Below are 15,478 nucleotides of genomic sequence, written 5' to 3' on the forward strand. Positions count from 1 at the left end.
ACTTAGCTCCCTTTAATCCTTACGTTGCAGCAACTGGGAAGAACACTCCTCTCGTTACAGCTAGTGCTGAGATAACGTCAGTGTAACTTAGCCAGGATCTTATGTACTTCTGAAAGCAAATAATGCAACACCAGTGCAGACAATGGATTAGAAGATAGCAACTCCAAAAGCCAGTCCCTCAGCACTGACTTACAATGAGGGGAAATAAAGAATGTTCCCTCAAAAACAGCTGGTAGGGGCATATCCAATCCTCGCCAAGAACTCTTGGGGCAACAGGGTCTTTGCTGGGGATTTGGATTCCCCCCCTCTACATACCAAATGGGGTGCAGGTTTCACTTTCCTGCTTTGACAGCTGCCCTGGTGCACAGGGCATCCAATGCTATATGGGCATTCAGTGGGGAGACACCTGAACCTTCAGGAAACTGAAGTGAGGCTCCGATTCAGGTCTAAAGTGCAGTCCGGTGCATTTCGTCTTCTGTGCATACGCAAGAATAACTTATGACAATGTACTATGAGCAGCATGAAGAAACACTGCAGCAAGTAGAAAGGTGGAAGTGCTTAAGAGTCAGAAACTAGAATTGGTAGACGATCCTGAACAAAGACAAAATGCTATTGGTGGCAGCCTCAGTTAAAGGATACAGAAATTTCTTACTGGGTGTTTTCGAAAGCATGACCAACATAATAATTGATATGCATGTAACACTAACCCTAATAAGCATGAATGGTGCACTGTTAGAAAATCGTGGCCACTTTGCTCCTTCACCACTCCCTCTGCTGTTACACTATCATGAGTGAAGCCATGGTTTGGTTTACTGTTAGATGAGAACTGGGGTTCGTGGTTTGTCTCCCGCAAGAACTCATGAGCATGGCATCAACCTAATCATCAACATGACCTCAAAGGCATCAGCTTGTGACAATGTACACCTGTTTGTAGGGAGTAATGTATCCAGGCTCGTCTTTCCTTTGACCAACAATGTCAAAGCTAACACCAATGGCAACCAGCTGTTGCAGGCGTACAAAAACATCCAAATGCAAAGTTGCAGCAGAACACACACACTGCTCTGGATCAGGGCCCACGTGGCCAACACAAAATTAAATACAGTGGTACCTCAGGTTACATACCCTTCAGGTTACATACGCTTCAGGTTACACACTCCGCTAACCCAGAACCTTAACTTCAGGTTGTGAACTTTGCTTCACGATGAGAACAGAAATCGTATGGCAGGAGGCCCCATTGGCTAAAGTGGTACCTCAGGTTAAGAACAGTTTCAGGTTAAGTACGGACCTCCGGAACGAATTAAGTACTTAACCCGAGGTACCACTGTAATGCTAAGTTCCTGGGCCTCACACACAACCAAGTTAATCAATTATACTGAAACTACTCATCCAAAACAGACACAAACCCCAACCTATTCACAAGCTCTTTATTTTACAATCTCATTTATCTCCATATGTGTCAAATAGCCGTATCATTTTACTCTAAAACATTAACTACTTTCTGTTCTTTAAAATCAGCACCAGCGTGTACTATAGATTTCTGCCAGAATCTGAACAACTACGTTAATATCAGAAAGCGATAAACAAAAAATATTTTTTTGTACCTGACCCTATGTGTTCAAGGCTTCAAACACCTACCCCGTAAAATAAACCTTTCCCCGCACACATCACAATCCAAAAATAAAAGCAAATAATTATTAGCTTCAAACTTTTTAAAAAAAAAAAAAAATCCTAGGAGCCCCCACCAAATAACTATGGATGTCAACTGATTAAAAAAAACACATGGTATATTAGTCTTCTAGCGCTTTGATGAAATAGTAAAGTGAAATTGCTTTCTCTTTGCTTTTTGCGGGTGGGGTTTTTCCATAAATTTCATCCTGGTCTGCTTTTATGCTGTTTTGGTAATGCTTGTGCTGGTTCTGTGTTTATTGATTGCATTGTATTTGTGCATTTTAACTGATTTTTGTGAACCGCCCAGATGACTTTGGGTGGTCTAGAAATGGCATAACGAAATAGATAAGACCGGGACTTGCTTCTGAGTAGGTATGCACTGGATTGCAGTGCAAAGCTAAAAGCTTTCAGCCCTACATAGATTAATGCTCGATTCCTTAAATACTTTAAAATGTCACTTTAACATGCACAAAGGAATGCATTCTAAGAAAGTGACCGCAACTACTACTTATTATTATGTTGAGTGGTTGACATTAGCCCGTGTGTGTGCGTGTGCGCGCGCGCACGCACACATTTATATGCAAAATAACAGTTCTAGAGCTTTGAAAAGCAGTTCAAGCGCATTATTTTACTGACTTATGCAATAACCCTGAAAGGTATATCAGTGTTATCGTCTCACTATTGTAGCTGGGATGCTGAGGGACAAGGAGCAGCTTTTATGTCATCTAGGGAGTGGTGGTGGCAAGCAAGATTTGTTCCTTAGTCTCCAAAGCACAAGAGAACACCTAAGATTCCTTTGTTTAAATTCAAAACATATACACTGTAAATTGTAAAATGAGCATAAATGTCAGCATTCAGCCACACACGTCTGAATGGCAAGGAACACTTTTGCAAAATCATCTGGTGATACCGACTCTCTGGGCATAATGCAGCAATCATGTTTATTTGGATGTAATCACAGAAGTCGGAAAACCATTTTGTCTTCAAGTTCTAATGCTAATTTGAAGGTAACTGTCCTTTCAAAGATTAATTCCACTCAAAGCAATAACCATTATTTACCAGAGTTTGATGGTTTTATCACTCATCATTTTAGCAAATTTCCATTGAAAATGCTAAAATGGTTCGTCATAAGGCACATAACTGCTTTAGCTGTAAAAATGACCAACACAAGTGCCTGTACTCAAACATTAAATTATACTGTAATTAATAAAGACAGTTAAACTGTCTACTAGCAACAGCAATTTAGGTAGCCACATTTGATTGGCTATAAATTGTAACTACATTAAAATTCCAGAAATATTAGCAATATGGATTGCTTGATGGAAATAGGTGCTGATCACCAACACTCCTGTTTTATAACAGAAGCCCAGGTCATGTTGGCCACAAAACGGGTGCGCGAAGATCAGGCCTAAGCACTTTTAATCTTGTGAAACAAGCAATTACAAATAGTTGCATCGATTTGTTAAAAAGCTTTAGGTGACATAAATTGTTTCCTGTTTAGCTTCTGGCTCTGATACATAAATGTCAGAGAGTCTAATATTAATTAGGGTCAGGGAACAACAAGGGTCGGCTACTGTGGCTTATGATCAGGGCTGCGTCAATCGTTTTGTATGTATGAGAAAAGGCAAGGGGAGCTAACAGACAATGCTGCTCTGGCTCAAAGCAACCACTTCCTTAGAAAAGGCCCAAAGAAACAGAGCTTTGACTTTAAAGAACAAGTGGTGCCATCCTCACATAGACCAGGGTATAGTTTGAAATCTTAGTTGCAGCACTGACTTGCCATGTTAACTTGGGCAAGTCTCTTTTTCCCCTAAGCCTCAGATCCCCATCTTTAAAATGGCAATAATAAATCACTTCATAATGGTTGTCATGAGGAAAACATGGGAGTTGTTGCTACTGCTGTGTGTGCGCGTCCGTAACTGAGTGAGCATGCAAGCAAGTATGAACAGACTTGGGGTAGCCAATATGGTATCCACCAAATGCAGCTCCCATCATCCTTGACAAGAAGACATACTGGCTGGGACTACTGGGAACTGTGGACCACATCATTACGAGGGCACCACTTTCAATGCCCCTGGTCGTCTAGCTCTAAAAAACTTCACTCCTCTGTTGAGTTGCACCCTGTCCTGCTGCTGTTCATAACTTTACTGGTTGTGGCTTCTTAAGGGAAAAGGGTCGTAGCTCAGGGATGCATGCAAAAGATCCGAGGTTCAGACATCTCCAGGGAGGCCTAAAAGCATTGGGGAGTCGCTATCAGCCAGTGTTGACAGAAGTACTAGGCTAGCTGGATCCAGAGTCTCATTCAGTATATGGCTGCTTCCTATGTCTCTGTCATGCTTTGAGTTTCTCAGCCCTTGCCAGCAAACGCCACTGCTGTGGACTGCAGACAGTGAAGCTCACAGTAACGGCTCTGGCTTCTATGATGAGAATGATTAAGCTGCTGGATGTGGGCAATATGTAGGCTTCTCCCTGCGGTAAGTGTAACATCTAGACTGGGTGATATTGGAGGCATAAGGCATTTTCCTTGTATAGGTAAAGTAAAGGGACCCCTGACCATTAGGTCCAGTCGTGGCCGACTCTGGGGTTGCGGCGCTCATCTCGCTTTATTGGCTGAGGGAGCCGGCGTACAGCTTCCGGGTCATGTGGCCAGCATGACTAAGCTGCCTCTGGCAAACCAGAGCAGTGCACGAAAATGCCGTTTACCTTCCCACCGGAGCGGTACCTATTTATCTACTTTCACTTGACATGCTTTTGAACTGCTAGGTTGGCAGGAGCAGGACCGAGCAACAGGAGCTCACCCCGTCGCAGGGATTCGAACCGCCGACCTTCTGATTGGCAAGTCCTAGGCTCTGTGGTTTAACCCACAGTGCCACCCACGTCCCTTTGCTTGTATGTGGCTGCACATTTCTGCCTGTGTACAACCTGGCACCCACACAGCTCAATGGTTAACGGGGAATACATATCCAGATAGGCATATGCAGTGCACCCTGTCCCTGCCAAGCTTCACCCTCACTGGTATACACAGGCCACCTCCCTCACTTGCAGATGGGCGAAGTTGCTACCTAACCGTGTCGGAAGCCAATCTTACTCCTGCCGTTTTTGATTGCGGGGCAGTGAGGAGCTGCACATGTGCACAAACCAGGCACAAAATTGGTCGGATGGGGTGCTCACACAATAGATGATGCTCTAGGATTCCAAAACAATAACATTACATGGGGAGTCATTACTTCAGGGCCGTATTAATTTCACGCTTCCGTTGGATAAATTACAGCTCTTTTCATATAACGCTGGATCCCATAAATACTATTTTTTTTTTTAAAGCCAACAACACTCCAACAAAAATACTGTTTATAAAAAGGCCCTTTTGCTTCACAAAACACATCACTTTTGCATGTGGAAATTAACCTCATATTATCGTCTGGAATGCATTTGAAGACTTCTATGCTAATTTTTTTAAAAAAAACTTTCTCCCCTAAGCGGAGCGGCGCAGGTTATTTACTCAACATAAATCAAATGTATCATGTACAATGTTTTCTTTAGATTGGCTGGCAACAGAGAAAAATACAGTTAAAAAAAAATCTGGAGAAAATTTATTAAATATGATTTTCACTGTAATAGAATATTAATGGAACCCAATGCTCATTTCCCATTAAGCTGATCTCTTTTTAATACACACATGCTTTTTATTATTTTGCACTCATGCGAAAATTCCACATTCAGAGACTTTCCATCTACTTAGGAATGTCTCTGGCGAAGGCAGAGTAAGAAATATTGAACCGGGGCAGGCGGGGGGGGGGGGCAGGGAGAGGGAAGGCAACAAATACCTAGTGATAAGAGGTAGTGCACCACAGATAAAATAAAGCCCCCCCCCAAAAAAATGGCAATGAAATAACAAAGGGTAAAAAGCATTCAACCCAGGAAGGGAAGCTACAGAAACAATTATATTTTAAATCCTCTTTTCTTTCTCTGCTACTGCTTAGATGAAAATGTTTGATTTGCAACATAAAAGATTCATTAATTACCACTTCAATATTTAAAGCTATTTTTCCGACTAACAGGAGCAGATAAAGCACTGCAATAAAACCACTAATAAAAATTGGAAAATACTTCTAACGAAGTTTACCAGGGTTGGGGAATCCTCAGGCTCAACGGTTCTCAAAAACTTTTCTCACGTGAAAAGTGATAGAAGCTCTCCAGTTATATGCAGCGCTAACCGGAACTAACCACGAACACCTCTCTTGTTCTCTTAGAATGGCAATAGCGGCCAATTGAGAGGTGTTGAAACTGAGTTCCTACAAGTTCCAGATGGAAAAAGGCCTGGCAAATAAATAAATAAATAAATAAATCTACTACTATCCTGGCTTCTGCTTATGGATCCAGTTCTTGGATTCTAAGCATGCAGAATTCCAATCTGCAGCTCCTAAGCCACTGGGTCATTCTCCAGGATCAGATTCCATACTCTTAGCTCATATTCCTCCTAATAACCCTGCCAAGAGGTCTCTGTGGGGCAATTATTATTATTATATAGACTTGTTAGTTTCTTGCTACCTGGAGGTCTCTAAGTGACTTACAACACATTTCTTCTTCATGTGCCTCCTCCACAAGAGGCCCAGAGGGCAGCAACACAAAAACGGGCCTTTTCTGTGGTGGCTCCCCACTTGTGGACTGCTCTCCCCAGGGAAGCTTGCCTGGCGCCTTCGTTACATATATTTAGGGGTCAGGCAAAAACATTCCTCTTCTCTCAGGCCTTGGGATGATTAAACAACCTATGGCCTTTTAAACTGGGCCGGTGTTATAGAAACTCAATCAATAATTATCATAATAATTTAAAACATAAATATAAAAATATCATATAAAAACAGAAAAAAACAACCACTGTAACAGTCACAGGAAGCTTGGGCAGCACACTAGAAACAAAATATTACCTTAGTCTCAAAAGCCTTGGAGCAAATATAAGTATTTAAATGGCACCAAAAAAATGTAAATGAAGGTGTTAGGTGTACCTCACTGGGGAGAGCATTCCAGAGACAGGAAGCTCTCTCCCTTGTCACCATTCTCAGAGGGAGACCTGAAGGAGGGCCTCAGAAGAAGATCTAAGCGTCTGGGTATATTCATACTAGGAGGCTATACTGTGCTAAATAAATCAAAGGCCTGACTCAGTATTTTTTTTTTTTAAAAAAGGTAAAGGACCCCTGACAGTTAAGTCCAGTTGCGAACGACTCTGGGGTTGCGGCACTCATCTCGCTTTACTGGCCAAGGGAGCAGACGTTTGTGCACAGACAGTTTTTCCGGGTCATGTGGCCAACATGACTAAGCCGCTTCTGGGGTAACCAGAGCAGCACACGGAAATGCCGTTTATCTTCCCGTCAGAGTGGTACCTATTTATCTACTTGCACTTGACGTGCTTTCAAACTACTAGGTTAGCAGGAGCAGGGACTGAGTAACGGGAGCTCACCCCGTCGCGGGGATTCGAACCGCCGCCCTTCCGATCAGCAAGTGGTTTAGACCACAGCACCACCCACGTCCTTATGACTCAGTATTAGGTAGCTTCAATAAGAAGCAGGGATGTCCCAATGGTATCAGTAAACTTCTGTATTCTAGACACTGAGCCAACTTGCCTGAGCCATCTTGCAAGGCAGACAAAAATGTTATTACTCTGATGGGCACATAATAGATGAAACACTGTGGTGCACAACGGGACACCTTCATCTGCCCCAGGTGCAACAAAACATTTCTCCCCAGCCACAGCAGTCACTGTAACTCTCCAACAGTTTGTCTTCACCCCAGGAGGTGCACTCTCCCACTGTCTCCCAAGGCAGACAGATGCCAACCAGATGAGCCCTCATTCAGGTCAAGTTATTTGGAAGCTTCTGAGATTAATTCTGTCTTGAAATATATATGTTTCAATAGGGCTGATTATTTGTAGCTTCTTTAAATAAAATGGGGCAGATGTGTGGATAGTGTGATTCTAAAGTCTAGTCACTAGGTGGCACTAGACTTTGTTGTATCTGAGTGGACTCAGGAGTTTCCTGTTACTCTTCTGTTCTTGTTTTTAGAGAGACAATGCCATTATTCTCCAGTTCCCTGACCGGGGTATTAGACAGGCTTCCTCTCAGCCTTCTGTGGAAGTGTGGGACATTTTCCAGACCTCTGAGTAGCCCTGCCATAATACAGGCTGCTTAATATTTTAATTGGAATGATCTTATGCATGAAATGTCCAGTTAATTTCCCCCCAGCTCATTTTTGCCCACCCACTTTCAGAGTAAAGGCAGGCCCAATCTTAATGTACATAATTCTTTGGGAATCCATCTGATCATGCATGAGACCCATGCTACACGTTTATGGTTGCTTTGTAAAGTCTTAAGAATACAGTTGGAATGGCTATCACAATCAAACCACCCCCCTGGCGCTTCCTGGCTCCCGTTTATGGCTTTAACATTTGTAGAATGAGGTTTTGAATTGCTCGACGCAAAACAAAAACACATGATAAAAATCAGGTGATAGGCTGCTTACTGTAAAGTTCATTTCCCCTCCAAAGTCCTTCTTTAATTATGAAAGCTGCAGAATCCATTTCCTTTTGGTGTGCAAAAAGGTGTGTAATTAAACCATCAGCATAATACCTTTCTACATGTAAAACCTGCACTTATGAACTTTAACTGCTGAATAAAAATGCCTATTACATGACCATTAAGTATTATGAATAAAGCGAGTCATTGTAGTACTTGATTAATTTTTATGCACTAAGCTTTGTGTTCAGCAGAAATTTGATTTCCATTGGTATCTATATCCCAGAGGCTTATGGGGTTTTCTGGATCAGTCTCCCATCCCTTATCCCCCCTGAGTATACTGCTACTTTACGTACATCCTAACACTAACTCGGGAAGCTATGCTCTCCAGTTGCTTTATTTCACTTCTCAACTTTGTTTTCCACCTTCCCATCACTATGGCCCAACCAAATACAAGTGCGCCGTACTTAAATATTTACCAACTTTGACAGGTACGACCTTTCCTGGAGCAAAGGACCTTGACCACAATAGTTCAGGCACCAGCTACTTCAAGACTGGATTACTGCAAAAGAGCAAGACCCTGCCAGCATACAACACCTCTGTTCAGAGCTCTGCATGATTTGGCAAACTGTTACCAGGCCAAGTTCAAAGTGTTGGTATACAAAGCCCTTAACAGCTTGGGGTCAGTTTACTTGTGGGTTCCATTTACTCAATATGTGTCCACTTGACCTCTTTGATCTGCAAGACTGGCAGTGTTACAGGTGCCACACAGTGCTCGCTCCATGTAAGACATCATTAGTTTAGTGTAGCAGCACCTAGACTTAGGAACCCCTGGCCTACTGACAGTTTCCTTTGCTGTATTATTTTTGGCATCTGCTTAAAACATTTTTGTTTAGGCAAGCCTATCCAGGCACACGCCTTACATCTCTTTCTAATTTTAATTAAAACGCTTTGTGGGTTTTAAAATAAAAAATATTCCTTTTTTAAACTGCTTTCATTGATAATTTTCACATTACATAAAACTGCATGGAGGTTTTGTCACAATCAAGCAGTATATTTTGTTAAATAAACAAATAACAAACAAATAACCAAAATGCCCACATTGAAATAGGGGTTTTATGCTTGCAAGACAAAATCCCTTGTCCAGCAGATGTAACGGAGAACTACCACATCCAGACAATTGTTTGAACAAAATATACAGCACAGGCAGAGGTGGTGTTGCAGAACTCAAAAGCCCATCTTTTCTTGCCTGCCAAATCATACAGAACACATACTTTTGGGCAAATTATTAAAAAGTGAGTTTTGCTGTATTGATCTTGGTTATTCTGGTATTGATCTTTATTTGCCTACTGTTCTCTGGCCTTGCTCTCACTTCTTGTACTTGCAGTGCACTGACAAATGTTCTACAGGATTTGTGGTGTATGAGAGCCAAGCTCTCTAAGGGCTTGAGGCAGAAACCATCATTACCCCTTCAAATAAACCTGCTCAAGGCTCTTTGAGGTCCAGTGGTTAGAGTAATGGATTTGAGCTTTGAACGTCTTAGTTCAACCTGCTGTTCAGCTCGTGATCTATAAAAACGGGTTACAATCCTAAACAGGATTGGCACTGCAAAGCAATTTACATACCCAAACCCTGCTCCAGAGAACATGAACTATGCAGGGAAGCAGAAATCTACACGTGTATTGGGAACTACAAGTGTTAATTTTAAAGTCGGTTGTGCATACAGACATTGAAATAATCTGTCATTATAAATAGGCTGCACACTACAATGGGCGTTCCCATCTGCGTCTGGATATGAATGGGCATTCTGATGTGCTCCAGATGTGTGGCAGATTGTGCTGAAAACTGCCTATCCATAATGCTATGGAGGGCAATGACAAACCTAGAGACATCACCTTGCTGACAAAGGTCCATATAGTTAAAGCTATGGTTTTCCCAGTAGTGATGTATGGAAGTGAGAGTTGGACCATAAAGAAGGCTGATCGCCGAAGAATCGATGCTTTTGACTTATGGTGCTGGAGGAGACTCTTGAGAGTCCCATGGACTGCAAGAAGATCAAACCGATCCATTCTTAAGGAAATCAGCCCTGAGTGCTCACTGGAAGGACAGATCCTGAAGCTGAGGCTCCAATACTTTGGCCACCTCATGAGAAGAGAAGACTCCCTGGAAAAGACCCTGGTGTTGGGAAAGATGGAGGGCACAAGGAGAAGGGGACGACAAAGGACGAGATGGTTGGACAGTGTTCTTGAAGCTACCAGAATGAGTCTGACCAAACTGCGGGAGGCAGTGGAAGACAGGAGTGCCTGGCGTGCTCTGGTCCATGGGGTCACGAAGAGTCAGACACAACTGAACAACAACAACGCTATGGAGGTAACTTTCATGTAAAGTTCCCTGCAAGCTGCCATGAGTTCAGGGACTGAACCCCTGGGCCCTGCTGTGATACTCTCCAGATAGATGTTTTTGACCCCTTACTGAATCTCACCATCAGAAACATGTTTTGTTTCATCATTGTCTTGGCCTCTTGACTCTTCTAATAACCTGTTTTTTGATTTTTTAAAAATATTTGTGTGCGCACACGCACATTTACTTGGATTCATTAACACCCCACAAAGAGGTATTGCTTCTCCCATAGCCACAGCCTTGGATTCCAGCGGAAATCAGGTATGGTTCTGTCTCTGCCTTTCCGGCCTGCAGCTTTTGCATGCAGCTTCTAGCTCACACAACTCAGCTTCCCACTCTGACCTTTTGTCTTTCAAAGTAAGAAACAAAATAAAACAAATTGTCCAGTAGCACCTTAGAGACCACTTCTGAAGAAGTGTGCATGCACACGAAAGCTTATACCCAGATCAAACTTAGTTGGTCTCTAAGGTGCTACTGGACAAATGTTTTATTTATTTCGACTGCGTCAGAACAACACAGCTACCTGCCTAAGTAAGAGACAATTGAGGGAGGGCAGCCCACCCATTCCCCCTCTGGCACAGAGCCACTCCCTTTGTTCCCTTAATATCTCATCTTTAGTGAGTCATTACTAGGCTGGCCAGGCTATTCCAGTGACCGAACCTGTGCTGGATCCAGGAATTAGAAGGTTTGATTAGATTTTAACACCCCCTGGATCCAGGGATTAGAGGGGTCCGGCACTCCACGCCCCCCAACTCATAACATTATGTTTATTTTCACTATTCAAATCCTTTCCAAGTTTTGTCTCTTAAATGTCATTTCACCAATCTATTCCTTGAGCGAAAAAGCAGGTTGGAAAGCGGGGGAAGGGGGGGAGAGAGAAAGGTTTTCCCACTCCCAAGCGCGTGTCCCACTGTTCTGCTTCTAGATAAATGTTCAGTTCAGAAGTCTTGATGAAATTACCAATCAAGCTGCCTCTCAGCTTCACTCCGTCGTTATGTTTGTCTTAATCAGGTGGCTGGGGGAGCAATTTTTCATTTGCAGCAGGTGGTTGTTTACACATTAGATAAACTCCCATCCTTAGCAAACCTTGGCAGGGGTGTTTGCGCTTTGCTTCAACATCTGCTGCTCCTTCTCTCACAAGCACACAGATCAAGGAACGCTCCGCCCCCCCCCCCCCGGCTCCGCTGATGGAAATGATTCCTAGTTTAGATGAGCTGAAATACAAATGTCATGCTTAGCAGTAAACATTTGTGTTGAAAAGTTAGGGTGTGGCAGTAATTAGTTTTGCCCTGTTCTGATCCCCTCTCTTACCACCCCCAAAATCTGAGTTCTTTGTATTTACTCCTTCAGGATTCCTGAGGTTAGCAAATTAAGAATGCAAACGGGAACAGAACTGGAACAGCCTCAACATTTTTTCAAGGCTCCCTTCCCCACCCTCTCTCACAAACTACTTGGTTAAATAGGCTGCCCTCTTCTAAACTGAATGGGCTTAGACTTGCAATCTGAAGACTCCCCGCCCCACAAGAAGAAATGGAGAGCTCCTGCACTTAACAGAGGCTCTGCAGCTGCAATTAATAACCTCGTCTCCTTTCATATTCTCTTTCACTGCTTGTGATCATGTCCTGTTTGTGAGCTTTCCTTGAGCATCTGGGTGATCCCTGTAAGAACAGAATGCTGGGCCAGAGAAACCTTTAATTTGGTGGGGCTCTTTTTATGCTCTTGTGCTCTTACCCTGTCATATTATATGCATGGCACATCCTGCAGTGGAGATACCAGAATTGCACCTGAGCTAGGAACCAGCTGAGGCAATATATAGGAGTATTAAAACACGCAATATTCCCACCCTGATAAACATGTATCTTCAGCGGCATCTGCACAACAGGGTTTCAGGACTTGTGACCAGCAATGTTTTGCAAAGTGGTTTTGCTTGCAGCAGCCCTTCCCAGACGCAGCACACTGTTTCTGACCACAGTAAGCCTATTTCTCACCTCAGGAGCTTTGTTAAGAAGCTGCTGCACTCTTTCATTTAGCTTCTCCTGTCCCTGTGGCTGCTTGCTTAGGGCATGGACAGCTGACCTCAGTTCTTCTGCTTGGGCCCTCACCATCTCTGTGGTTCCACTGTGGGTCTCGAGAGTGCTTTCAAGTGCAAGATGTTCTCCACACGGCAGCCTTTCTCATATTGCGTTCTCCCTAAAGCCACAAATAATCCTGTTTCTGATCAGAGACTCCCAAAGGCCCAAGGGTTTTTAGCTCTGCGACGTATTAGGCTTTACTTTCGCCCATTCTCTGAATGCCTGTAAATCTATCAGATTCTCTCTGGGGGGGGGGGGATAAACAAAACTCCTCAATTTTTGACATTACTGCACTGAACTTCATGTCTTCTCCTTCTGCAAACCAGAAGTTATAGTAAACCTTCAATGCTTACTCTCCCACCAAATGCAAAGGTATTATTTTTATTTTATCAGGTCTCCCTTCAGTCCCTGTGGCTCTCAGAGTTCAAATCTTTTCCTGAATTTTCTCCCGTTTTCTGCAACATTCCCATGCATTTGCAGGTTGGATGGGGGTTGTTGTAAAAGCTCCATAGTTACCTTAGTGCTGTAGAAGCTGGTGTTTCTGCTGCTAGACTGAGACCAGGCTGCAGTTTTTTGGGTGAGGCCCTTCTTGCCCACAATACTCAGCTGCCCCCCATTTCTGACACCCTTAACACCAGTTAAGGGTCAATATCTTAAAGCAAGAGAAAACATAGCGGCCTTATTAAGCAACTTTACAACAAATGCTAATTTCCTTCCGGAACCTTCTCAGCCAGGCAGGCTCCACCCACTCACTCCGAGCCCTAGGGATCATCTCCCAACTCCCATCCCCATGTTTTTGTAAGGAAATGTCTCTAAAATTAATACAGTCACTACAGTGTGGCGACAGACAAGTGTGCAGTCATTCCTAGTGTTGATTCTGATTTCCCCACGGTTCCTGGTATCTTCTTTCTTTTCAAGCTCCCAAGGGTCCCTTTGAGAAGGAACAGGACCTTTGTGGGGACGAAGCAGATGGTGCCTTGTGTAACTGAGGTGATTCTTATTCTCCTCTTTCTCTTGATCCATTTATCAGACAGTGATTAGAACAAGCTCTGACGTTTAGGAACACAGCAAGCCGCCTTATATATGCTCCATCACTGAACTACTGCCCTTCCCCAAGTCTTTCTCACGTTCCACGTTTCTCTGTTGTTAGCTGTGTACACAGTATACCTTTAAAGCATATTTGAAGCATATTTCACTGCCCCCTCTCCCTCAAAGAATTCCGGGCATGGTAGTTTGTTAAGAGTCGCTGGCAGTTATAACTGTGAGGGGTAAACTACAGTGCCCATAATCCTTTGAGGGGGAAATGTGCTTTAAAGGTATAGTGTGAAAACAGCCGTTCACATAAGGCTCTTTAGCCACACCTATTTTCTTGGTTCTCTGGTATTGCAGGCCTTTAGTGAACAGGAGGCCATTACTCATGAGCTGAGCTCACTCTGGGTCAACTGAAAAGTTTGGGAATATTTTGAAGTCATTGCAAAACACATACTTATCAAGCCAAAACTTACTTGAAAGCATACTTATCAAGCCCAAGAACATGAAATATATAGGGTTGGATCCACATTTACGAAGGACTTAAATTGGTAATGACTCACAACTAACAACAATTGATTTAAGTGATCTTACTCTTAAGTATGACCAAGTCTACATTGAACCAATTATGTATAACTTGGGTGGCAATCCTATACACACTTTCCTGGGAGTAAATCTAATTTAATTTGGTAGTATTTACGTCTGAGTAGACATGCCAAGGACTGAACTGCTACTATATAAATATGGGATGTTTTCTTTTCTAAACACAACAATATACCCCAGCATCAGACATGATGTTGCACCCTGATAAGGTGTGTGTGTATACTCTGGTGCACCCGTTAAGTTGGATAGATAATTCCTTACATGTTCAGGCTAAGTGAAGCCTAAATGGCAAAGAGCTCTCTTGTTTGATAAGGGGGGATAACTTTAGAGCAGGGGTCAGCAGCCTTTTTCAGCCATGGGCCGGTCCATCATCCCTCATACAGTGTGGTGGGCCAGACTATATTTTGAAAAAAATAATAATGAATGAATCCCTATGCCCCACAAATAACCCAGAGATGCATTTTAAATAAAAACACACATTCTACTCGTGTAAAAACACCAGGCAGGCCCCACAAATAACCCAGAGATGCATTTTAAATAAAAGGACACATTCTACTCATGTAAAAAAACACTGATTCCCGGACCATCTGCGGGCCGGATTGAGAAGGCGATTGGGCCGCAACCAGCCCACAGGCCTTTGGTTGCCTAACCCTGCTTTAGAGAGTTCATACCAACTGATCTGAACTTGCAACTAGATCTAGAGCAGATGTTGAAGAAGCCACTGGTGATATTTATGTTCCTAATTTGACAATGCTAGGAAGCTGGAAGGAAGGAGAGGTTTCTTAAGGTTTCTTAATTTCATTCTGTGTCCTCTTCAACCTATGCTTTTATGTAACTAACATTCCCCTATTCCCTTCTGATATGTGTGCCTCATTCTGAGTGGGCACTGTTTCACCCTAACAGATGGGCCTGAGCATTTGCATGCCAGAGAACCATTCCATGCATCAAGTTTATTAGAAGACAGCTTGTCACACAAGGATGTTGAAAAGTCCCCTTTGCATATAGCAACATCACCCAGGAGGAGGAGAACTGACTCATGTGTTGCCCTCCCTTTCCACAAGGTCTTCTTCAGTTTATATGGTACTTAGCATTTTATCCAGTCTCACTTTGAAAAGCCAAAGCAAATGCCTAATGCGAGTTTCTTTATTGAAACTGTTGGCATGACTTAATCCGCATACGATGGATATTTTCCATTGGGGG

The 15,478-nt window shown here is 43.1% G+C and overlaps 1 protein-coding gene across 5 annotated transcripts in view; it reads right to left on the bottom strand.

Moving 5' to 3' along the window:
* Positions 1–14,075, bottom strand: part of LOC308471662 (uncharacterized protein) — an 81,488-nt gene extending 67,413 nt beyond the window's left edge. For 2 of the 5 annotated variants that reach the window (XM_080995982.1, XM_080995981.1), the window contains exons 1-2: positions 13,163–14,068; positions 12,563–12,764 (exon numbers count right to left, since the gene is read on the bottom strand). In XM_080995982.1, the coding sequence (XP_080852108.1) occupies positions 12,563–12,679 (117 nt within the window). In that variant the 5' untranslated portion in view covers positions 12,680–12,764; positions 13,163–14,068. Of the gene's footprint in view, positions 1–12,562; positions 12,765–13,162 lie in introns of all 5 variants that reach the window. The other 3 variants (XM_080995980.1, XM_080995979.1, XR_013983043.1) reach the window with 3 other exon arrangements.
* Positions 14,076–15,478: the final 1,403 nt, after the last annotated feature.

This window comes from Podarcis pityusensis (assembly GCF_964106645.2).
Source record: "Podarcis pityusensis genome assembly, chromosome: 2".
In the NCBI taxonomy this organism is placed as follows: Eukaryota; Metazoa; Chordata; class Lepidosauria; order Squamata; family Lacertidae; genus Podarcis; species Podarcis pityusensis.